The sequence below is a fragment of the Triticum urartu genome, chromosome 4A (assembly GCF_056163025.1).
Source record: "Triticum urartu cultivar PI428250 chromosome 4A, HENAU_Tu73, whole genome shotgun sequence".
Classification (NCBI taxonomy): domain Eukaryota; kingdom Viridiplantae; phylum Streptophyta; class Magnoliopsida; order Poales; family Poaceae; genus Triticum; species Triticum urartu.
The window spans coordinates 22645389-22672165 of NC_141876.1; the positions used below are offsets into that span (position 1 = coordinate 22645389).

The 26777-nt window shown below is 41.0% G+C and overlaps 1 protein-coding gene across 5 annotated transcripts in view; it reads left to right on the forward strand.

Moving 5' to 3' along the window:
- The first annotated feature begins 674 nt into the window (after positions 1–674).
- The window catches only part of LOC125529832 (uncharacterized), a 30952-nt gene continuing 4849 nt past the window's right edge, over positions 675–26777 (forward strand). The window contains exons 1-15 of one of the 5 annotated variants that reach the window (XM_087517576.1): positions 675–813; positions 1045–1175; positions 2173–2369; positions 2450–2705; positions 2837–3059; positions 3161–3281; positions 4499–4702; positions 4903–4944; positions 7182–7603; positions 7776–8306; positions 8387–8474; positions 19495–19557; positions 19637–19800; positions 22514–22589; positions 22745–22801. In XM_087517576.1, coding sequence (XP_087373702.1) covers positions 2208–2369; positions 2450–2705; positions 2837–3059; positions 3161–3281; positions 4499–4702; positions 4903–4944; positions 7182–7603; positions 7776–8306; positions 8387–8474; positions 19495–19557; positions 19637–19800; positions 22514–22589; positions 22745–22801 — 2409 coding nt within the window. In that variant the 5' untranslated portion in view covers positions 675–813; positions 1045–1175; positions 2173–2207. The other 4 variants (XM_087517573.1, XM_087517575.1, XM_087517577.1 and 1 more) reach the window with 4 other exon arrangements.

Here is a 26777-nt window from a genome sequence, read left to right on the forward strand (position 1 = left end):
GGAGAGCCTAGGGGGTTAATAAATGGTATTTAAGCTGTCCCTAAAAAAAGGAGGGGGGAGGGGGAGGTAGGAAAAGAATTCTATGAGACCAGGTCTCACGCGAGACCCATCCTGATGGATGACACGTGGCATTCACACCTGCTAATCATGAGACCTGGTCTCGTATAATTTTTTTCCGGGGAGATATGTGGACTTCTTTCCAACTTCCCCTGTTTTGTGCGCTGGTGACAGCAAGCACGGGCCTGACATGGGAAGACGCCGTTGATCTCCCGGCTTGCAGCTTGCATCTGTGAGACAGCGAGCACGAGCACTGGTTTCCCAATGTTCCGGCTTGCAGCTTCTTTTACATCCACTCTCTCCGGCTCTTCTTTGGAGTTCCTCTCGTAGCTACTCCCTACGTTCGAATTTTTTTGTCTCATCCATTTAAGCAATAAGTTTGGGATAAAAATTTTCGGACGGAGGGAGTACCTCATTCCTGCAACCCAACCTCTATAAACAAATCAACTGGTACCTGTCAAGATGTGACCCACAGTAGTATTTCAATTGCTATGGCTTACGGTGTTTGGTTGGTGGGGATAGAGACTAATTGACTGGCTGCCATATTATGCCCATGTGTTGAAGGAATCAAAGCCAACTATGAGTTTTAATTAACAAAAGAATAAACAAAGAGGCAAGTGGCTGAAGTTCAGATTACAAGAAGAACCAAGTGGTTATGTGTCGGATCAATAGCACCTCCCAGGGCATGACTCCTACCCTTGGCATCCAGGTCCCCACTAACCAGGGTTAGCTTCACTGCGTCAACCACTCGACCAGGTTTGCAAATTCTGCCATAATTTCTCGCAGATCTATATGAGCATCTTATGTCTCTTTCTCGGATGAACTAGCTCGCAACCGATTTCAGTTTTGTCAAGTTCTCTGATTCTATCGTTTGGGAGTTTAGCTATATATTCATTCTTACCGGAAGTTTTCTAGATCTGCTGGGCAGATCGTGGTTAGACGACCATTCTACTCACTCTGCTCATCATTGTTCTTGGATTTGCCTAGACGGAGATTCATGCCCGGGTGTTATCCTTCTACACCGAAGAAATATTGGACCTTTTTGGTTCAGCGAGCATCCGCCTGCTTAGTTCTTCGGTCTGCGCACGAGTTGACTTCATCCGACGAAGATTCTGGAGGTTTAATTCGGGATTAAAAAGAACTGTTATTGCCTTAGGTTGCCATCATTCATTCAGTACTTTGCAGATCACTTTAAACGGCTTAAATGTTGATCCCACGGTCTTCTCTATGCACAGTACTACTGTACTTTTGAGGGAGGAGAGAGGAGGTTTAGAACCATGGCTCAACCGAACAGTACATGCACAGGGAGTAGAGTTAGCTATTTTATTCCTAGTACTATATTGCTAGCACGCAGTAGGTTTTATCAGTGTAGGCCTTCTAAACCATATTTTACTGTAAATGTCATGCACAAATTCCGGGAAAAGGATCCAGCAAATGTGTGCCTTGAAGGTAGGTGCCGGTGCACCATGGCTCTGCACAATATTTTTGTTTGAGGGAGTCTGTTCGTTTTAAAGGTTCTTTTAGAGGTTGATTTTGTGGGATTGAACACGAAACAAGTGTAACTGTGGAGTTATCAGGTGGTGAACTCGATAGAAAAGGTTTTTCTTATTCGTTAGAGGAGTGTTATTCTTATGAACGAACAACTCCCAACGTTTGGCCCAAGGCAAGACAAGATGGTTGTGCAATCTTGTTATTGTTTTACTATAACTCCTTTTTTTTTGCGAGGGGTTTTACTATAACTCCTACAACTACAAGATGAGAAAAATATGAGAAAATCCAGTCTACCGCTGGAATAAGATTGGAATGCGTCCCAAGAGGTGATCAAATAAATAGGATAGAAGTCTTTCAAAATCGCCCCCACAGAAAAAAAGCACTTTCTTGTTCTTGGTCGTCTTGCCGAACTTGTTCCTCTTCTGAAAGATTTACGTTTCAAACCAAGTTGTTATTTCGCTTCTACTCACACAAGGAAAACAGTCGCTTGGCCGTCGGTTGTTTTTATTCAAACTTTTTTTTTACCTTTCAACTATTTTCTGGCCACTTAGAAGTTAGAACGATTTTATGTTGATTATACATTTCATGTGTGCACTAGCAATAGTTTAATAAGGTTACTCTTAGTTGCACTTCCGGGGTATCAAGCCATATAATTGCAAATGCATCGGCATACAACTCCTACACAAAGCGACCTGGAGTACATGCTACATGATGAAAAGGCAGAACCGAAGGCCTTGCCATTATCACTCCTGGAAGATATCACTAATGGGTTTTCTGATGAGCGGGAAATTGGCAGAGGTGGATATGCAGTGGTCTATAAGGTATGACAACTCTCAACAATGACAGTTTTAACCACAGTTGATTTTGAGATTTTAGTTGATACAAGGCGCTGAGAATGTAGGGAATGCTTGAGAATGGGGCAGTCATTGCTGTGAAGAGGCTATCCAATACACATATGTGTGAGAAAGAATTCCAACGAGAGGTTGAATGTCTGATAAAGGTGAATCACAAAAATGTGGTACGATTTATTGGATATTGTGCTGATTCACAAGGGAGAGCGGAAAGCTACAACGGAAAATTTGTCATCGCGGATGTACGACAAAGGTTACTCTGCTTTGAGTACCTGGATAATGGAACTCTTGATAATTATATCACTGGTAAGATCATGTGGCACATAAAGTTCAGTTTGCATATTTACCTTTTAGTTTAATGGTATAAGACCTACCATGTGTGGTGCCATTCAAAGATGTAAGGTTACTAGAATGCCTTTCTCTTCCCTCTTTCATAGATGCATCTAGTGGACTTGACTGGAGAACGCGCTACCAAATAATCAATGGGATTTGCAAGGGACTACACTACCTCCACAAAAATCGAATTCTTCACTTGGATCTTAAACCTCCAAATATTTTGTTGGATGATAACATGTCTCCCAAAATTGCGGACTTTGGTTTATCAAGGTGTTTTGATGAAAAGCAAAGTCGCGCTTTTACAACAAAAATAGCTGGAACACTGTAAGCTGGCTAAGCCTCTTGAAATCTCATTCTTTCTATGCTATGATTGTATATCCACACTTTTCTCATTAACTAATTGGATCAATATTAATTTCATGAAGGGGATATTTGCCACCAGAATTCGGTAGCCGTGAAATCACATACCGGTTGGACTTGTACAGTCTTGGTGTTATAATTATGGAGATACTGACTGGAAAAAGGGGTTATGAAGCTGTTGAGGATGTAAGAATATTTATATTGCATTTGTAAGATAAAGGCTTGATTTTAATTTAGTTTTAAGTTGTTATAATTAGTTTTGATATAATTTTTTCATAGATGTTGCATGGATAGCAGCACTCTTTATAGTAAACTACACAACAACACATTTTTAAAGGTGAATAATATGTAAACTGTTGCCACATTACATCATATTTAGCAATGGAAATTGCAATTTTAACATCAGTATAACGTGGTAAATTTAGCAACAAGAGGTCCACAATGAAGTTCATTTTTTTGTAGGATGTTGTTTGATATCTTAGCTAGCATATCAAATAGCAAAATGTCCATATGAAAAAAAATATAGAAACAACGTTCAATGCAAATAAAGTGAGTGTAGTCTCTAGAAAAAACGTTGCGAGTACTACATGAAAATCAAGTGAAAATAGAAGTAAAAATGCCTCAGTATACTTAGTCCATCGTGTAAGTAACTATTTCTAAAAATAAAACTAACTATCGGTTGGATGATTAGAATGATTGTTTTATCCCTGACCTACCAAGGATCAAACCATATGTTTGACTACTTGTGTCTCGGTAATACGGCTTATTCTTTTAGTAAGGGCGATGATCCCATTGATAGCAGATGACTGGTGACTTTGTTGATCTTAAAGCTCCATTACTAGTCTTTAGTAGATCTTCAGTAGATGTTGTGTGTCTTCATACATATGATGTTTTTAATAAAACTGGTTACAAAATAAAATCCTGCATGTCTACCATTATTGACAAATGTGAAAGAACTTATATGTAATGACCAAGTTGCATGGGCAGTGGAGTATGTACCATCAAGTCTCATTTAAAATTATCTCAAACTTTTTAATTGGGTGTCAAATAATCTTCCTTAGCTGAGCTAACCGGCACACTTCAGCATGGTGTTTTGGCATAGTACTCCCTCCACTCCCTTATACAAGGCTACTTCGTTTTTCGTGTCGAACTTTGACTTCCAATTTTGGTCAAGAAAATGTGAATTATATGTCATAAAAAGTATATCATCGGAAAGTTCTTTGAAATATGCATATAATGCCATACTTTTTCTGGCATATAACTCATTTTTTGTTGGTAGAATTAATGGTTAAAGTCAGATATAAAAATATGAAGTGGACTTTTATAAGGGAATGAAGGAAGTATATTAAAGCACATATACAATATACAATAATATTTCCTTGAATCACACATTCAATTCACAGATACTTGAAAGTTGGAGCATCAGATTGGAGCAATCACATAAGGACATACAATTGGAGCAAATACGAGTATGCGCTGAGATAGGAATAGAGTGCATAGAGTCCAACCCATTGAAAAGACCGGTTACAGAGCATATAATCGCTCGGCTCCCTGACACTACGGATGGTCCTATTGAACATGTCGGTACTAGATCGTCAACACCGCAGGTAATGTTATATTGAGGAACAAGACGTCCTCCATCAACCTTATATTTAAGAGATTGTGTACCCTGGGTTTTTGGCTGATTTAAAAATAGTTATTTTTCGGGTTGATATTTAGCATCCACTTGAAAATAGAAAAACTGTCTTTGCTTAACTTTTATTTCCCAGTCTGTGGATACGGTGAAATATGGTTACTTCTTTTGTAGGAAGATGATCCGCATAAAGGTGCACTTAAGGCAAGCTCTGAGGTGAGTTCTTCCAAAACTTAGCTTTTAGCCTTAACTACTGATTTATAGACAAGTAATACTTAAGTGTTCCATTATTTATCATACTGCCCCCTTCCAGTTTATAGGGCTTATCTAAATTTTTTAATTTTTCCGTTTTAAAAGTCTCAATTTGATTGTTTCTCATCACATGTTCAGATAGTAAGGTGCACTAAATCGCTCCATGTACAGATTAAGAGAAAACTTACCAATGCATGTAAAAGTTCTTGGTGATTTATTGGTCATGCATACATGCATTGGTAAACACAAAATTTTGAGGAAAATGATTGCATTAATTGAGTACTTTCGCAAATTACAAAAAATATTCCGCCACTCACCATCTACCTTGATTGGTGAGATTTTTGAATTAAGCCTTAGGCTCGTCATAATGGGGAGTAACTTAGACTAGTAACATGCATTATGTTACTAGTCTATATTACTACCTAGTCTACCTTCATAATGGGTAGTAACATATGGATGGTAACATGCAAGCCTTCATTAATTGAGATATAGACCTATTTTACCTTGGGGTGTGTTATGTTACAGTAACATATTATGTTACCACAAGCATCTCTCTCCTCATTAACTTGATGCCACATACGCAATTTTGTCTTGGGATGTGTTATGTTACTACCTAAGTTACTCCCACTATGACTAGCCTTACAAACTGGAAGAGAGAGAGAGAGAGAGAGAGAGAGAGAGAGTATCCATTAAGGGAAAGTAGTGGCTGCACCCCAACTTTGGTGCACCCACAAAGTGAACAGTAAGTTTGAAAAAAAAAAGAAAAATATCAAAAAATCCTGAAACTTCGTGGATGTGATTATGAGCAAATGTGTTAGGAGCTTGCAAAGTTTGGTCGCCAAAAACACCAAATGATCTCCATACAAAACGAAATACAAATGATGCTCTGCACCCAAGTTTACTGTCCACATGTTTCAGCACAAACTTTGTTTTTTTGTACAGAGCTCTTCGGATATCATTTGGCCACGAAATTTTGCAAGCACCCAAAACATTTGGTCATAATCACATCCACAAAGTTTCAGATTTTTTTATATGTTTTGTTAGTTTTTTATCATGGATGCACCGGGGGTGCAAAGTTCGTGGGTGCACAAAAACCACACTCATCCATTAAGCCAAAATAAGAGAAAAGGATCTTCATCGGTTGCATTTTGTGATCCTGATAACTATATATATATATATATATATATATATATATATATGTATGTATATATTACTCCCTCCATTCCTTCTGCATAGCATCCTTGTATTTCATGGTCTACTTCGACTACTAATTTGACAAATAAAACATTAGTCATGTGTCATACAAATATACCATCGTGAACTTTTTCCACATAAGTATTCTATGGTACTCCCTAGTGATCTAAACGCTCTTATATTTCTTTACAGAGGGAGTATAATTTTCAGGCACCTATTTATGTTTTGTTGGTGAAATTGACAGTCAATTTGACTTAGACTACGAACGTCACATAAATATGGAGTAATTAGGTAGAGCAGCTATTGCAATTGTTCTAGCAAAACATGAATACCATGATGCAGTTAAAATTGCTTATGTTCGATATTAGTAGGCATAACCAACATAAGTAAGAAAGGGCACTATTTTATTGTTGCATTTTGCATTGTGGTGGATTCTCATAATCTGTTTGTCCCACTCGTTTTTTCCTGTTTTATAGTTTTTGTTTGACCCGATTTTGTATACTTTGTTTCCAATTTTTCACAGTTAGTTATAAAATAAGCACAACAAATCATAATTCAACAACCACAAACTGAGACTATAAATATATTGATAAAATGGTTTATGTTACAAGCACTAAACAAAAGGACAATGAAATGCAGCGACCAGTAAGATGTATACTAGTACTACATAAGTCATAATCGTTAATGCAGGAACCAAGCATTTGTGTAGCCTGGTGCCACGAGATTAGGCATTTTGTGTCACTCGTGTTTTGTACATAGCATTTGTTTCCTTCTGGCCAGACCCGCTGGGGTTCTTATACATTTAAAGTCCTTAATTAGCCAATAAAAAAGCAAAGCTTTTGCTTCTTTTCAGAACAATAAATCATCGTTAATTCTACTGACAATTGCATATGTTTTGTTGGTACCAGAAGTTCCATTTGATAAGTTGGTATATACATCCCAGACGCACACGACATGGGAAATATAGAAGTATGTAATAGTGTGCCTTCTTTTTAATTTTGTTGCAGATGCAGATAAGCTCTGTCTCTGAGCTGGCAGATGAGGTGCCACCGATGACTATTTTTAAAACATCATACGACCAATTGCGGCGAATTAGTCCACCTAGAGGACTAAGAGAGACCAGCACCGAGGTGAGTTATCACCAAAATGTTTTTTCGTTATTGCCACCAAGAGAGACGAGCAGAATAATTGGGGCAGCCGAGGGTGCTGAGGAACCTGACAAAAGTGCGGCAGAGTCTGTGTTCAAGGACACCATTCGCAAGCATTCAAGGTTTCCTAGTTACGGCTACGTAAAAAGGGTAGATTGGGTTGAGGAAGATAACGAAACAAAGACCCAAGTCAATAGCTCATCAAGTAAATGTCATGAAATTCTACAAAAACAGCGTGGGGTAAACGGGACCGAGGAAGATACAAAGTTTGCTGACAGCGGGTAGGCTATTTACCCCCCTCCCCCTCCCCCGCCCCCCTGCACGAAAAGCAAATATTATGTTCTTTACCGCATTTTCCCACAAGTAAAATGTGCACACCATATTTTGCCAGCAAAACTTTTCTATATTACTCACATTTATTTCCTGATGCTTACATGTCTGATGGTTACACAGGGTGAAAAATCGGATCATGCAGGGGTCTCCTCAGCATATGGATTTATACCCAGACGATACAAAGCTGACTATGCCTAGTAACAACAGAATGTCAATTGCTGAAAAGTTACAGGATAATATTGCAGCTGAAGCAATGAACTTTTCATCTACTACATCATCTGCTCCAAGTCCACAATCGTGGTCAGCTCCATCATCTCATCACTCTTTACCTGAAACATATAAATGGAATCCAGAGGGATCTCCTTGGTCAAGGGCATTGAAAAGTCCTTCTCTTACGCCAAGGAATACCAATGCCCCTCAATCAGCTTTGCACCCAATGTTATCCCCAGGAGACCATATTTCACGTGCTGAAGGCACCTTGTACTTTCACCCCTTACCACTTCCTCCCAGTGCTATAAGCCAAGTGAAAACAACTCTCAGCAACCAACCCGCCGCTCCAAAAGTTGAAATGTCCTTAGTAGCTGGTCAATGGCAAAAGAGAAAACTTATAGGTAGTGGTACATTTGGTGATGTATATGAAGCTACCAACAGGTATGGAAGTGTAATCCCGTATATCATTGCGTCTATTCATGTTAAATTCTGAATGCTGGGTTACTGCCATTTAAATATAGGAACACTGGAGCTCTTTGTGCAGTTAAAGTGATCAATAGAATTCCTAATGATTCTAGATGTGCCGAGTCCTGGAAGCAACTAGATCAGGTTATTAAATCTGGCTATGCACTCTTTAGTAATTAGAAGATGTTCTTTCACAGTAACTTATTTTTTACCAGTTCTGCCTGAATACTTTTCTTTGTTATTGTTTGTCGACGTGTGATCGTCGAGATCAGCGATCAAAGGAGACCCCCTTTTAGTTGTTTGGCCAGGGGCTAAAACACTCACAAATTCTCACAGCTTCCTATAAACTAATGAACAAGCAGTTACCCAGGTTTAGGCCACCCGTAGGTGTAATACCCTACTCTTGTTTTATGTGTGTTTGATGGATGATGAACAAATGAGCTACAAGCTGGAGCTGAGTGCTCGCACCTAGCTTTGGTAGTGCTTGGGTGGGAGCATAGCTACCCCGAGCACCCTTCTCTTCTTCCTCTTCCTAGCTTTTCTCCAAAAGCTAGATCCGAAGTTTTTGGATCAATCCCTTCTACTGGCCATGGTCCTGTCCTTGTATAGAGTTCGGGACCCCCCATCCATTTTAGATTGTAATCAAGAGGAAGATAACTGTTCTGAGGGGGATTCAGAAGGAGAAGACCACTCCTATTTATCCCCTGAGGTCTTCGTTCTAACTTGGCATGCTGATATTGGTCATATCATGCATATGGTGTCTTACATTACTTACTTTATACATCAAATATGTCATCTGCTTAGTTTAGACATGCTTTGTGTGAATATCATCTGTTTAGTTTCTTTATCATATATGTGAATTATGCAACGCCATCTTATTTAGCCAGGCATCATATATGTAAATTTTGCAATGCCATCTTGCTCAACCAATCATCTTATATGTGAATTATATCATGCCATTTTTTTTCATTACGTATTACATTTGTCAACAATAACAAAGGCCCTTTAACTAAAAAGGTAGAAAGGTAAAAATGCCATCCTGCTCGGCCAGTAGAAGGGACTGATCCAAGGGAAGGACTGATCACACGTCGACAAACAATAACAATGGCTCTTTAAGTAAAAAGGTAAAAATGTTACGATAGTCTTTATTACTCATGTGTCCTCCATGGAATTTGCCAAGAGTGGCAAGTAAATGGTCGACCGAATCCCATGTATCTCTAGTCGAGATACACACCTGCTCGTTGGCGTCGCTCTGGACACGTCAGCGTCTCGTAGTTGATGGATGTTGCAACTCTTGTCAAGGCGTCAGGGCCATAGTCAAAAAGAGGCCCTATGTAGTCTTGTCACCCTGATCAGCTGCCCGCCTTATCACGTGTATCGCGATACCGCTCTACAAAAGCACCATCATTCCCCCAAAATACGTAGCCTGCCTGACATTTAATGCCCGGTCGGGCATGGCCATGTTTAGCATTAAATGTGTCATTGGCAAATTCAATTTACTTAACCCAGCCGTTTAAGGGCATGTACCATGGTTGATAAAATAATCTTATCTTAAATCTATCTAATTAAGAGATAACAAAAAAATGTCTACAATGGGTCATTTCTTAGTCTTATCTTTATAACTAGTTATTTCTAAAAACGTGGTGACACATATTGTGCTAAGATATCATCTCTTGTTTTATCTTAAATAAGAGAAGACAAGTCTTTTTTTATGAGTTATCTCTCTTCCACTTTATCATTTATCTTATATGATACTCTTAAGATAGCACCGTTGTAGATGCCCTAAACTCGAGGTAGCCTTGCCCGGAGGCTTTGGATGTGCATGGGAAAGCATCGAGGTGCCACCGTTCTTTTAGCTTTGCCACATGTGTCGTGCTCGGAGCTCTTCTGTTCTTGTGAACGATTTATGATTTGTTTGATTGGCTCGTAGCATAAACTAGCAGACGAGGCCAAGTTTCTTCAACTTCAGCCATAACTTAACTTCGTAAAGTTCGTGAAGTTTTTCCTTGGAAGGCCCATCTTGGTGTGCTCGGGGGAACCCTGTTTTTTAGTACACTGGATCTTTTTCAAGGTTCCTCATTATAAGAAATAAGTTTCTAGCTTATTTTGTTTACTAAATATTATGATATTTTTAAGTGTTAGAAACACCTACTATCATGTGGGAGCGAATGCACGATTGAAGCGTCAAGGAAAAGGCCAGCCAGTCGATGGCAGTTTGTGTTGGGAAACATTGCATGGGAAACAAAATTAAATTCTACGCACACGCAAGATCTATCCATGGTGTTGCATAGCAACGAGAGGGGAGAGTGTGTCTACGTACCCTCGTAGATCGTAAGCGAAAGCGTTTGACAACGTGGTTGATGTAGTCGAATTTTCTTCGCGTTCCAACCGATCGAGCATCGAACATATGGTACCTCCGCGTTCAGCACACGTTCAGCTCGATGACGTCCTCTGCCTTCTTGATCTAGCAAGACAGCGAGGTAGTGGATGAGTTCCGGCAACACGACGACGTGATGATGAAGCTATCTCTGCAAGGCTTCGCCTAAGCACTTCGAAAATATGACCGGAGGTGTAAACGGTGGAGGGGGGCGTCACATACGGCTAAGATAATCTTGTAGTGTGCTAGGCACCCCCTCCCACATATATATAGATGAGGGAGGAGAGGCATGCCATAGGACGCCCCAAGTGGCCGACGGCTGCCCTAAGGCACCTGCCTAGCCGCCCCTTTCCTTATTTGAACATGAGGGGGAAAGGAAAGGGAGATGGCTACCTCAGGGCGCCTCCCTTTCCTTCCCTTCCTCCTTTGGTGCGTGGGCAGGGGTTAGAGGGGCGCACCAGCCCCTTTTGGGCTGGTGTGCTCTTCCCCTTTTGGCCTATAAGGCCTAATAACCTATCGGGGCTGTTCGAAACCCCTTCTAGTGACCTGATAAGTATCCAGCACCACCTGAAATATTTTTGGTGTCCAAATACCATAGTCCTATATATCAATCTTTACCTCTCGACAATTTTGAGACTCCTCGTCATGTTTGCGATCTCATCCGGGACTCCGAACAACATTGGGTCACTGAATCATATAACTCATATAACACTATATCGTCAACGAACGTTAAGCGTGCGGACCCTACGGGTTCGAGAACTATGTAGACATGACCGAGACACCTCTCTGGTCAATAACCAATAGTGGAACCTGGATGCCCATATTGGCTCCTACATATTTTACGAAAATCTTTATCGATTGAACCATTATGACAACATACGTAATTCCCTTTGTCCATCGGTATGTTAATTGTCCGAGATTCGATCGTCGGTATCTTCATACCTAGTTCAATCTCGTTACCGACAAGTCTCTTTACTCATTCCGTAATACATCATCTCGCAACTAACTCATTAGTCACTTTGCTTACAAGGCGTCTTATGATGTGCATTACTGAGAGGGCCCAGAGATACCTCTTCAATTCTCGAAGTGACAAATCCTAATTTCGATCTATGCCAACTCAACAAACACCTTTGGAGATACCTGTAGAGTATCTTTATGATCACCCAGTTAAGTTGTGACGTTTGATAGCTCACAAGGTATTCCTCCGGTATCCGGGAATTGCATAATCTCATAGTCAAAGGAATATGTATTTGACATGAAGAAATCAATAGCAATAAACTGAACGATCAATATGCTAAGCTAACGGATTGGTCTTGTCCATAATATCATTCTCCTAATGATGTGATCCCGTTATCAAATGACAACGCATGTCCATTTGATCAACAAGCTAGTCTAGTAGAGGCTCACTAGGGACATGGTATTTGTTTATGTATCCACACATGTATTTAAGTTTCTGGTCAATACAATTCTAGCATGACTAATAAACATTTATCATGATTTAGGAAATATGATAATAAATATTTTATTATTGCCTCTAGGGCATATATATTTTCATCAGTCTCCCACTTGCACTAGAGTCCATAATCTAGTTCACATCGCCATGCGATTAACAGCCATAGTTCACATCGCCATGTGACCAACACCCAAAGAGTTTACTAGAGTCAATAATCTATTTCACATTACCATGTGATTAATTCCCAAAGAGTATTAGGGTGTGATCATGTTTTGCTTGTGAGAGAAGTTTAGTCAACGGGTCTGTCACATTCAGATCTATGTGTATTTTGCAAATTTCTATGTTTACAATGCTCTGTATGGAGCTACTCTAACTAATTGCTCCTACTTTCAATATGTATCCAGATTGATACTCATAGTCATCTGAATCGGTGTCAAAGCTTGTATTGATGTAACTCTTTACGACGAACTCTTTATCACCTCCATAACCGAGAAAATATTTCCTAAGTTCTTCAAGGATAATTTTGACCATTGTCCAGTTATCTACTCCTGGATCACTATTGTACCCCATGCCAAACTCATGGGGAGGCACACAATAGGTCTGGTACATAGCACGGCATACTTTATAGAACCTATGGCTGAGACATAGTGAATGACTTTCATTCTCTCTCTATCTTCTGCGGTGGTCGGGCTTTGAGTCTTACTCAACTTCACACCTTGTAACACAGGCAAGAACTCTTTCTTTGACTGGTCTATTTTGAAATTCTTCAAAAAAAACTTTGCCAAGGTATGAACTTTGTAAAAGTCCTATTAAGCGTCTCGATCTATCCCTACAGATCTTGAAGCCCAATGTATAAGCAGCTTCACCGAGGTCTTTCATAGAAAAAAAATCTTATTCAAGTATCCTTTTATGCTATCCGGAAATTCTATATCATTTCCAATCAACAATATGTTATCCACATATAATATCAGAAATGCTACAGAGCTCCCACTCACTTTCTTGTAAATACAGGATTCACCATAAGTATGTATAAAACCATATGCTTTGATCACCTCATCAAAGTGTATATTCCAACTTCGAGATGCTTGCACCAGTCCATAGATGGATCACTGGAGCTTGCACCAGTCCATAGATGGATCACTGGAGCTTGCACACTTTGTTAGCACCTTTAGGATAAACAAAACCTTCTGGTTGCATCATATACAACTCTTCTTTAAAAAATCCATTAAGGAACGCAGTTTTGACATCCATTTGCCAAATTTCATAATTATAAAATGCAACAATTACTAACATGATTTGGACTGACTTAAGCATCGCTACGGGTGAGAAGGTCTCATCGCAGCCAACCCCTTGAACTTGTCGAAAACTTTTTGCGACAAGTCGAGCTTTGTAAATGGTGACATTACCATCAGCGTCTATCTTCCTCCTGAAGATCCATTTATCCTTAATGGTTGGCCGATCATCGGGCAAGTCCACCAAAGTCCACACTTTGTTCTCATACATGGATCCTATCTCAGATTTCATGGCCTCAAGTCATTTATTAGAATCTGGGCTCATCATAGCTTCTTCATAGTTCGTAGGTTCTCCATGGTCTAATAACATGACTTTCAGGACAGGATTACCGTACCACTCTGATGCGGAACATGCTCTGTTCGACCTACGAAGTCTAGTAGTAACTTGATCTGAAGTTTTATGATCATCATCATTAGCTTTCTCTCTAGTTGGTGTAGGCATCATGGGAACGGATTTATCTGATGTGCTACTCTCCAAATTGACAGAAGGTACAATTACCTCATCAAGTTCTACTTTTCTCCCACTCACTTCTTTCGAGAGAAACTCCTTCTCTAGAAGGATTCCATTCATGGCAACAAAGACCTTGCCTTCGGATCTGTGGTGGAAGGTGTACCCAATTGTTTCCTTAGGATATCCTATGAAGACGCACTTCTCCGATTTGGGTTCGAGCTTATCAGGCTGAAGCCTTTTCACATAAGTGTCGCAATCCCAAACTTTAAGAAACAATATCTTAGGTTTCTTGCCAAACCATAGTTCATACAATGTCGTCTCAACGGATTTAGACGGTACCCTATTTAACGTGAATGCGGGTGTCTCTAATGCATAAGCCCACAATGATAAAGGCAAATCAGTAAGAGACATCATAGAATGCACCATATCTATTAAAGTACGATTACGATGTTCGGACACATCATTACGCTGTGGTGTTCCAAGAGGCGTGAGTTGTGAAACTATTCCACATTGTTTTAAATGAAGGCCAAACTCGTAACTCAAATATTCGCCTCTGTGATCAGATCATAGAAACTTTATTTTCTTATTATGATGATTCTCCACTTCACTCTGAAATTCTTTGAACTTTTCAAATGTTTCAAACTTGTGTTTCATCAAGTAGATATACCCATACCTACTCAGATCATCTGTGAAGGTAAGAAAATAACGATACCTTCCGCGTGCTTTAACACCCATCGGACTGCATACATCGGTATGTATTATTTCCAATAAGTCATTAAATCGCTCCGTTGTTCCGGAGAACGGAGTTTTAGTCATATTGCCCATGAGGCACGGTTCGCAAGTATGAAATGATTCATAATCAAGTGATTCCAAAAGTCCATTTGCATGGAGTTTCTTCATGCGCTTTACACCAATATGACCTAAACGGCAGTGCCACAAGTATGTTGCACTATCACTATCAACTTTGCATTTTTTTTGGGCGTCAATATTATGAATGTGTGTATCACTACGATCGAGATTCAATAAACTATTCACATTGGGTGTATGACCATAGAAGGTTTTATTCATGTGAACAGAACAACAATTTTACTCTGACTTAAATGAATAACTGTATTGCAATAAACATGATCTAATCATATTCATGCTCAACGCAAACACCAAATAACATTTATTATGATTCAACACTAATCCCGAAGGTAGAGGGAGTGTGCGATGGTGATCGTATCAACCTTGGAATCACTTCCAACACACATCGTCACCTCGCCATTAACTAGTCTCTGTTCATTCTGCAACTCCTGTTTCGAGTTACTAATGTTAGCAACTGAACCGGTATCAAATACCCAGGGGCTACTATGAACACTAGTAAGATACACATCAATAACATGTATATCAAATATACCTTTGTTCACTTTGCCATCCTTCTTATCCGCCAAGTATTTGGGGCAGTCCCACTTCCAGTGACCATTCTCTTTGCAGTAGAAGCACTTAGTTTCAGGCTTGGGTCTAGCTTTGGGCTTCATCCCAGGAGTGGAAACTTGCTTGCCATTCTTCTTGAAGTTCCTTTTCTTTCCCTTGCCCTTTTTCTTGAAACTAGTGGTCTTGTCAATCATCAACACTTGATGCTCTTTTTTAATTTCTACCTTCGCCGATTTCAGCATCGCGAAGATCTCGGGTATCGTTTTCGTCATCTCTTGCATATTATAGTTCATGATGAAGTTCTAGTAGCTTGGTGATAGTGACTAGAGAACTCTGTCAATCACTATCTAATCTGGAAGATTAACTCCCACTTGATTCAAGAGATTGTAGTACTCTGACATTCTGAGCACATGCTCACTCGCTGAGCTATTCTCCTTCATCTTGTAGGCAAAATACTTGTGAGAGGTCTCATACCTCTCGACACGGGCATGAATCGGAAATACCAATTTTTAGCTCTTGGAACATCTCATATGTTCCATGGCGTTCAAAACGTTTTTGAAGTCCCAGTTCTAAGCCGTAAAGCATGGGGCAATAAACTATTAAGTAGTCATCATATCGAGCTTACCAAACGTTCATAACATCTGCATCTGCTCCTGCAACAGGTCTGTCACCTAGCAGTGCATCAACGACATAATTCTTCTGTGCAGCAATGAGGATAATCCTCAGATCATGGACCCAGTGTGCATCATTGCCACTATCATCTTTTAACTTAGTTTTCTCTAGGAACATATCAAAAATAGGGGAGCTATATCGCGAGCTATTTGATCTACAACATAGATATGCAAAAACTATTAAGACTAAGTTCATGATAAATTTAAGTTCAATTAATCAAATTACTAATGAACTCCAACTTGAATAAACATCTCTCGAGTTATTTAAGTGATACATGATCCAAATAAATTAACCCATGTCTGATCATCACGTGAGATGGGGTAGTCATCAATGGTGAACATCTCTATGTTGATCATATCTATTATATGACTCAAGTGTGTTCACCATGTTGATCATATCTATTATATGACTCAAGTTTGACCTTTCGGTCTTTAGTGTCCCGAGACCATGTCTGTACATGCTAGGCTCGTCAAGTTTAACCCAAGTATTCTACATGTGCAAAACTATCTTACACTCGTTGTATGTGAACGTAGAGTCTATCACAGCCGATCATCACGTGGTGCTTCGAAACAACGAACTTTGGCAACGGTGCATACTCGGGGAGAACACTTTTATCTTGAAATTTAGTGAAGGGATCATCTTATAATGCTACCACCGTTCTAAGTAAAATAAGATGCATAAAGGATAAACATTACACGCAATCAAAATATGTGACATGATATGGCCATCATCATCTTGTGCTTTTGATCTCCATCTCCAAAACATCATCATGATCTCCATCGTCACCGGCTGGACACCTTGATCTCCATCGTAGCATCATTGCATTGAGGTCGTCATGCCAATTATTGCTTCTACAACTATCGCTAACGCATAGTTATAAAGTGAAGCAATTATATGGCGCTTGCACTTCATACAATAAAGAGACAACCCTAAGGCTCCTGCCAGTTGTTGATATTACAAAACATGACCATCTTATACATCAACATATATTACATCACAACATGCCCTGCAAAAACAAGTTAGACGTCCTCTACTTTGTAGTTGCAAGTTTTACGTGGCTGCTACGGGCTTCTAGCAAGAACCGTTCTTACCTAGGCAACAAACCACAATGGTGTTTCATCAAGTTTGCTTTTTTAACCTTCTTCAAGGACCGACCGTAGTCAAATTCGATTCAACTAAAGTAGGAGACACAGACACCCACCAACCACCTTTATGCAGAACTAGTTGCATGTCTGTCGGTGGAACCGGTCTCATATGCGTGGACAGGTAAGGTTGGTCCGGGCCGCTTCATCTCACAATACCGCCGAATCAAAATAATACGTTGGTGGTAAGCAGTATGACTATCACCGCCCACAACTCTTTGTGTTCTACTCGTGCATATCATCTACGCATAGACCTGGCTTGGATGCCACTGTTGGGAAACGTTGCATGGAAAACAAAAAAGTTTCTACGCACACGCAAGATCTATCCATGGTGATGCATTGCAATGAGAGGGGAGAGTGTGTCTACGTACCCTCGTAGATCGTAAGCAGAAGCGTTTGACAACGCGGTTGATGTAGTCGAACTTCTTCATGTTCCAACCGATCGAGCACTGAACGCACGACACCTCTGCGTCCAGCACACGTTCAGCTCGATGACGTCTGCCGCCTTCTTGATCCAGCAAATCGGCGAGGTAGTGCATGAGTTCCGGCAGCACGACGGCGTGATGGTGAAGCTATCTACGCAGGGCTTCGCCTAAGCACTACGAAAATATGACCAGGGGTGTAAATGGTGGAGGGGACGCCGCACATGGCTAAGATAATCTTGTAGTGTGCTAGGCGCCCCCTCCCACATATATATAGGTGGGGGGAGGAGAGGCAGCCCCTAGGGCGCCCCAAGTGGCCGGCGGCTGCCCTAGGGCACCTGCCTAGCCGCGCCCCCCTTTCCTTAGGGAGCCTCCCCTTTCCTTTCCTCCCTCCTTTAGTGCGTGGGCAGAGGTTAGAGGGGCGCACCAGCCCCTTGTGGGTTGGTTTGCTCTTCCCCTTTTGGCCCATAAGGCCTAATAACCTATCGAGCCTGTCCGAAACCCCTTCCGGTGACCCGATAAGTATCCGATACCACCCGAAACACTTCCAGTGTCCAAATACCATTGTCCTATATATCAATCTTTACCTCTCGAACATTTCAAGACTCCTCCTCGTGTCAGTGATCTCAACCGGGACTCCAAACAACATTCGGTCACCAAATCATATAACTCATATAACACTATATCGTCAACGACCGTTAAGCGTGCGGACCCTACGGGTTTGAGAACCGTGTAGACATGACCGAGACACCTCTCTGGTTAATAACCAATAGCGGAACCTGGATGCCCATATTGGCTCCTACATATTCTACGAAGATCTCCATCGGTCGAACCGTTATGACAACATACATAATTCCCTTTGTCCATCGGTATGTTACTTTCCCGAGATTCGATCGTTGGTATCTTCATACCTAGTTCAATCTCATTACCGACAAGTCTCTTTACTTGTTTCATAATACATTATGTTGCAACTAACTCATTAGTCACTTTGCTTGCAAGGTTTCTTATGATGTGCATTACCGAGAGGGCCCAGAGATACCTCTCCAATACTCGGAGTGACAAATCCTAATCTCGATCTATGCCAACTCAACAAACACCTTCAGAGATACCTGTAGAGTATCTTTATGATCACCCAGTTACGTTGTGACATTTGATAGCATACAAGGTATTCCTCCGGTATCCGGGAGTTGCATAATCTCATAGTCGAATGGATATGTGTTTGACATGAAGAAAGCAATAGCAAGAACCTGAGCGATCAATATGCTAAGCTAACTGATGGGTCTTCTCCATCATATCATTTCTCCTAATGATGTGATCCCGTTATCAAATGACAACATATGTCCATGGTTAGGAAACCTTAACCACCTTTGATCAACAAGCTAGTCTAGTAGAGGCTCACTAGGGACATGGTATTTGTTTATGTATCCACACATGCATTTAAGTTTCCGGTCAATACAATTCTAGCATGAATAATGAACCTTTATCATGATTTAGGAAATATGATAATAACTATTTTATTATTGCCTCTAGGGCGTATTTCCATCAGTTTGATCTTCAAGTCAGCCGCCCTGGGATTTTCATATCAATCTATTTAATTAGTTTCCATGCTTGTTAGTTATTGCATTGGCTTTCAATTTATTTCAGCTCTCTCTATATAGAGAGGACTACCAATGTAACATCAAATTGCCAATAACAGAAATATTAGATTATACTCCAACCCTAGCACCCGAAACTTATTCATATGCTCATAGCAATACGTACAATCTTCGTCAACCAAAAAGAAACTTAAGTCTCTAAAGCACCCTAGTTGTACCATCTTTCTGAGGATTCATCTTAGTTCTCATCGTGTGACAATCACTCGATACTTGGCTTTTCTCATCCGTGATGATGTATAGCAAGTTTTCAAGATGCATTTGTTGACTTACTTTCTTCTTTTCAGGAAATAAAGTTTCTAAGCCAATTTAAGCATGAGAACATAGTTCAGTATTATGGTAGCGAAATTGTAAGCTTTCCTTCCAATCTGAGCTAATTAATTCCACATGTTTCTATGATGTAATCTTATTTCTTGGAGGATCTTGCAGATAGAAGGCCACCTCTACGTTTACATGGAGTATGTTCATCCTGGTTCATTTAATAAGTATATCGAACGAAGTTGTGGAGCGAGAACAGAATCGATTGTCTGCAACTTCACTCACCATATTCTTAGGGGTTTAGCATTTTTGCATGGCCAAAATATTATGCATAGGTATGTGCAAATATGTATCCTTGTTTACATAGCTTCTGCTAACTAGGTCAGTGAACTCATGGTTTCCTCTTCACTACTGCTTGCAATTTTGTACCTTCCACTTTTGTCCATTCTCCTTAAGCCGTCTTCTTTTTTTACTTCATTTCCTTATATTCTCTCTGATTTTGATTTACTCTAGAATCTAGATCGTGATATGTGATCTATTTTGCTCATCCTCACAACGGACAGTAAATATTGCTGCTGTTTATCTTGCTTCCCCCTTTCGTTTTTAGAAGCAATACCGTCCCATGCGCCCTCCCCTTGCCGCCGCCGGGCTTGCCCACGCAGCCCACGGCAGTTGCAGGGCTCCGTTCCCGTGATGTTTTGGGCGCTGTTTGGCGAGGTGCAGGCAGCGGTGGCGGCAGTTCGTGGCTGTGGGCGGCGGTCTCGTTGTAGACGCACTACCTGGTGGCAGTTCGTGGCTGGGCGGTGGTCTCATTGAAGACGGGAGGTGGCGGTCATGGTGGTCCTCCGCTTGGGCTCGTGCTCAAGGTCTGGTGGTGATGTGGATCTAGCCAGCATGCTGCTGGGCGGTGCTGGCTGGCTGGCACTACCCCATAGTCGCAGCATCGGTCGAGTGGTGGTCGCCTGAGGGGCTTCGACCTTCCCATCTGGCAGCAACGTTTGCTGGTGATGGGTCAGATCAGTACAGATCTGCAGTTGGCGGTGCAGAGCTATCGATGGTTCCTCTCGCGGTCTGCGTCGCTACGCGCGATGCATGGCGTCGGTCGTGTCCTTTCCCTCGATATGATCTACTGCCACAGGTGAGGATGGTGGAGCTAGTGGCAGCGCATGGTAGTGTCGTCTGACGTAGATCAACCACCGGTTGCCAGTGAGGACGGTGCGGGGCCTCTAAAGCGTCGGATTTTGGTGGTGCCGGTGTCCTGCCTCTTCGTTATGATGTGGCTATTCAATTATAGTCAACTCATCTAAAAGTCTAAACTAATGAAGAGAGGCGACCAATGTATTTCAACATCTTCCTCACGTCTAGACTAATTTAGCCGTTAGACATGGGATCGATGTAAGGCGCAGAATCATTTTTTTAATACTGCGTTGGTAGCGGATATCATATTAAATTCATGCTCTAGCCAACTCATCCAAAATTTTGAATTGATGAAGAGGGGCCAATAATATATTTCAACAATGGCGAGCGGCTTTTTTCACGGCTCGTTAGCTTGCTCATGTGCCCTTGTCCACTGCCCGCCATCATGACCGTGCACAGCTGCTGGATCAGGGTAAGTGGAGGAGATATCATAGGATAACTTCAATTGGGTGGTGCTTCTAGAGTATCTTGTCTTGGGCACTAAGGAGAAAACCCTATGTCTGACACTCTGACCCTAGTTGGTTATACTTGCAATCACGATCTTCTTTGTGTCGTTACTTTGATAAAGGCATTTCTTGGAGTTTGCTCGGATTTGATCTTCTTTGCAGCTTATTCTAAGCGTGAGTGTAGAATAGCTTATTCTACACCCCTAGTAATGACATATACAAAATCTAGTAAAACGATGTAGAAAATATAGTAATTATGAAAATAATGTTTTTACTATCCAAGTTTGTAACTTACTACATTTTAAAAAATATTATTATTTTATACTTTGTTACTATATTTCTAATGTAGCATTACTGGGGTGTAGAATAACTTATTCTAAACTCACGTTTAGTTTAGCGTTGGGATTGACTATATGTCTTATACTCCAAGTCTCCTATACTATATATTTGCCCCTTGGGCTTTGCAATATAGATAAGTTGCTCCTTTGACATGGTATAAGAGCCCATTTTTAGTTTTTCTAGACCACCACAACTCATCCATCTCTCTCTCCCTCTCGGTCTCGATCACTAAAAGCTAAAACTTGGTACATGGTGTTTAAAAGATAAATAAAAGAAAAATAATTGTCAAGCCAACATGGCTCGATCATACAACACCATTTCAAGCATGTATTTGTTGTTAAGCTTCATGCACTAGTCAATGTAACCAAAAATCTGAATTGATGAAAAGGGCTAGCCAATCCACATATACACTTCAACACCCATCTTACGTTTGATGCGGAAAGTCAACACGTGAATAGACTTAGAGATGTGGCTCAAGAGGCCTATACATGAACACATAGGGGGGCAACATTAAATTTTGGGTAAATTGCGAAAGCTAGGACTTGAAGTCAAGACCTTTGGCCTTTTTTTACGGGTAAGACATTAGGCCTTGATACCATGTTAAGTTTCATGCACTAGCCAACGCAACTAAAAGTACAAACTGATGAAAAGGGATAGGCAATCCACGTATACACTTCAACATTTGTGACTACCATGTGTGTTGTCCTGGATATCAGCTTCAATTCTTCAGTTGTCCATATTTACTGTTTAATTTTATATTGATATGCTTCATCTTACCTAGGTTGATATAGTGAAAAGGTTTTGAAGTTGTACTTGGACCTGTCAATATAATCCTCTCATATCCCTGATCTGCAGCTCTAATCTTATCCATTGTTCTCTGTTAACTCTTGTTATCTCAAGTCTATAACATGTTGAGTCCATAATCATATACCATTTTATCTCCATCCTTGCCACTGCTACGAAAAGCAAGGACTAAGAATGTACCTTACAGGAATTGTTTTTCTATGCTCGTATTCACTTATGCGGTCAATGTAACACTTATATGCATATGAATGTACTCTTACAGGAATATCAGAGTAGCAAATTTGCTAATTGACGTTAATGGTGTTGTTAAATTGGCTGACTTTGGAACGGCTAAGCATGTGAGTGCATCCTTACAAAGTTTAGTAGCATCTTCATATTGTACTGTATTGTGTACTCCAACTGTTGCTAGACAAGCTTAAACTTAAAACAGTTCGAAACATTCTCTATATATCCTCTCTTATGTAGTGCTGATACTATTGTCACTTGTTATCAGTTGAGTACTGCAGCCCCTACATCGATAGGAGCAACATACTACTGGATGGCTCCAGAGGTACACATACATATTTCTTGTATGACTACTTACGTTCTCGTGTTATCAACTTTAAGTATCATATTACGCCTTGGAGCTTTAAAGTTGAAGTCATTCGGGTGTAATTTTTTCACCCTCTTTGTAAACATTATACTTTTCCATGCATGGGGGTCAGGCTCACTTTATCTTCATGTGGATTGCAATTATCCGACTTCCTGCTTTCTGGTCATGTAATATTTAATTCCTTGCAAAGAAAAGGTACATTTTACAAAGCATGTGGCTATTACATTGGCTGCTATAGTGCCCAACACAGTTGTGCAACAAAAGAAACATTTTTTCACTTGATGGGACTAGTATTCCCTCCGTACATTAGTCATCTTAGGCCTCCTTTGGTTTGGAGGAATTTCGTAGGAATTCTAAAGGATAGGATTCTCATAGGATTTTTTTTCCTTAAGAGCTCTTTGGTTCATAGGAATGGATTCCTATTCCTATATAGGATTGGTTCCTATCCTCCACATTTTATAGGAAAATAAAAATGAGCCTAGACTCAATGGGAAAATTCCTTTGATGTGAACCAAATGACATCTTATTTCCTATTCCTGCTCATAGGAATTGAGATACATGTCATCTCATTTCCTACAAATTTCCTATTCCTACGATAATCCTATCCTATGAACCAAAATATGCCTTAGATTGTGCACCGCGACCAAGGCTGGGGGAAAACGAGAGAACTTAATGTTTATTTGCTAATTAATACCATTGCATGCAATGAATTGTTTGGTAATCTCAAGTCATTGAAAGCATACACGTCTCACATCTCTTATTGATTGTGTCCTTTATTTACGTGAAGAAATAAGAAACAAGGTGAGAGTTAATGCACCGTACCTAAGACCTCTTCCAATGGATAGTTGCTTAGACGAGGTGGTAAGCACATTAAATAGTTTAGCAACCATAGTCCCCAGTGCATAGGTGCTTAAGTTGTTGCTGCTAAGCTCCCTTCATTTAATGTCTTAGCTACTAAACTCATCCATGCATTAGTGAGCTTGCTTCATTTAAATGTTTGGCCTAGATTTGCGTGCTTGGCATTGGTTCTTTCTGGGGTCACCAAACTCATCTCTCTCCTCTTAATTGTCTTGCCACATTAGATTTTTTGCTTACATGGCAGGCTTAGCACCTGTACAAGGTGAAGCATTGGGAAGGGCCTAAGTGTTTTGGGATTATTTGATTTTCGTAAGGTGACTTATGCACCTGGACGAAGGGAGTAGTTGTTATTTCTTAATAAGAACAGTTAAAGCAAGAATACCCAATAGATCCTGGTTCTAGGCACACCCGTTAAGAAAAATATATTTAAAAAATAGTAAAGAAGTCAAGCTATTCTAATTTTTTTACAACAAACATGGTCTAGTGTTATACTCACGTGGAAAGTTTCACGGAGTAATAACTCCCATGGTCTTCTGCGTGGAAAACAAAACAAAATCCAATCTGTATAAAATTTACTATTTAATGTTTTCGAAGTTGTGATTTTTTTCAAAAGAACACGGAAGTCATTCTTTGTGAAACTTCATACGTGATTATACACTCATCCATGTTTGCTACAAAAAAGTTTTAGAATTGTTTGATTTTTTGCTACTTTTTAAAATTAAATTGATTTAGTGGGTGCGCCTAGACCCAGGTTCCAAAGATCTGCACCCAGTTAAAGTGGCTACTTTTGGGGAATTAGTCAGGCTTAGTATGACATATGTATGATCTGAACAACGTCAATGGCATTGTTTTATGGACGAACAAACGGCGTAGAAGGAACACGCATAGGAGGGGCTCACGGAAGAACGCGGCGGTGTCGGATGTGATTGCTTCTGATCAAAAAAATTGCAACAAGAGGGCATGCACGATGCGCTCGCTGGGATGCAACTGGCCGCACATCTGTTGATGTTTTTTTTTTGCGGAAGTCACATATGTGGGCTAGCTTGGGCACGCATCCTATATACTCCATCCGTCCCAAAATAAATGTCTCACTAACTCTAACTCTAGTATAATAGTGTACTAAGGTTGAGACTCTTATTTTGAGATGGAGGGAGTATTTTCTTATAGGATCAAAAGTGTTGTAAAATTTCAATATGATCTGGACAATTAAATGTCCAAATAAAACATTTAGGTACACATAGTTTTTCCCTTTGAAAATTCAGTCAATTTTTTTTTGCGAAATAACAAAATACAGTCAATTTGAATTCAAGTAGCTTCAACCTCTAAGTATGTTATTTAATTTTCTAATTTTTGGAAAATTTACTGTTTATAAAATAATAATAAAATGCAGAGACACATTTTTTCTCCTATTGCAGCGCACAGGCATATGTGCTAGTGGATTTCAATGTTTCATGTTACAAACAAGTCATTATATTATCCAGAAATTTCATGTTTTATTATTTATATTTGAGTTTCATGCTTGGATCTGTTAGAGTTATATTAGTGATGACTTTTGGTCTTTTGCATTCTAGCCTTTTGGCATCCTCATGTACTTGTATGTATGTTGCCTTTGGCCTTCTAATAATATCAAGTTGCTTTCGTAACATGGTATTAGAGCTCTAGGTATTTTTTTTCGCACGTCGCAACTCGTGCTACTCCCGATCCAATCTCCTGTACGGCCGTCGTTGCTCTCTTTCCTACCGGCCGTGATTTTGCTTTGGCATACGTCCATCTCCAGCTACACGTGCTAATTAGCTGATCCATCGCTGTGTTGGATCCTATCGGAGTGTGTCCTGATCGATCAAGCCGCTAGCCGCTTGTATTCCTCCAAGGTCGCCGCCGGCTGTTTGTCTTCCTCCGCGGCTGCCGGCCGCCGGCCTTGTCCGCGCCCCTGCTGCCTTCCGCGGCGCCGTCGGCCGCCGGCCTCCTCCGCGCCGCTGCTGCCTTCCATGGCGCTGTCGGCCATCGGCCTCGTCCACGCCGCTGCTGCCTTCCGCTGCTGTCCGCGGGCGCTCGAGTGGTCGCGCATGCATTCATAGCTGCTGTTGTTTCGTGTCCAGGCATCCATCCACTCCAGATCGAGAGCTCTCCAGATCAAGCAGAGGCAGCAGCTATCGGAGGTCAACTGCTCCGCCTCGGCTGTTCGTCTGCTGGATTGAATCGAGTCGCCGCAGTTGCTCTGCTTCGTTTTTGGCCTGGGGTGCTGCCTTTGGGACTCGGTTGTTGGCCTGAGACCTGATTCTTCGGCTGTTGCCTGATCTTTCTGCTGTTGTCACAAAAAAATGGAAGAAAAAGAAACTGGCATGATGTTTCGGTCGGGCCTGCGTCTTCGCCGCCATCCACAGACTTTTGAAGGCGTTCCCTATATTGATCCAGTCTTGCACATGCGCTATCGCTCGGTGCTTGGTGCATGTCCGTCTGCGATGTTGTCCCTTTCAAAGTCTTCAACAGGCTGTGTTGGTCGCTATACGTCGACTCCTCTTGCGGCTTCCGTGCACTGCAGTGGCCGCTCTACGTCGACTCTTCCCACGACTTCCACACCTGGTGATTGTCGCTCTACGTCGACTCCTCTTGCGGCTTCCGCGTTTGGCGGTGACCGCTCTACGTCGACACCCTCAGTGGCTTTCTCATGCGGCTCTACGTCGACTCGCTACTCCCGGTCGACTCTACACGCAGCTTCCACGGGTGGAGGCGACTGCTCATCATCGGCAGGTGTTTCTACCACGACCTCTTCGGCCGTGTCCTTGTCTGCGCATGAGATTGCACAGCTGAAATGCTTGCTTGATGCTTGGGATTCTTCACCGGCGGTTTCTACAGGTTCTGTGGCTAACTATTCTGGCACTGAGAAACCACTTCCACTCATTCTGGTACATCCCCATGGATTCTTGATACTGGAGCGTCTTTTCATATGACTTATGATTCCTCCACTTTGACCTCTGTTCAACCTGTGGAGTCTCATGTTCGTGTTCTTACAGCTGATGGCACTCCCCTCCATGTAGCTAGTCGAGGCACTCTTAGCACTTCTTCATTTCATGTT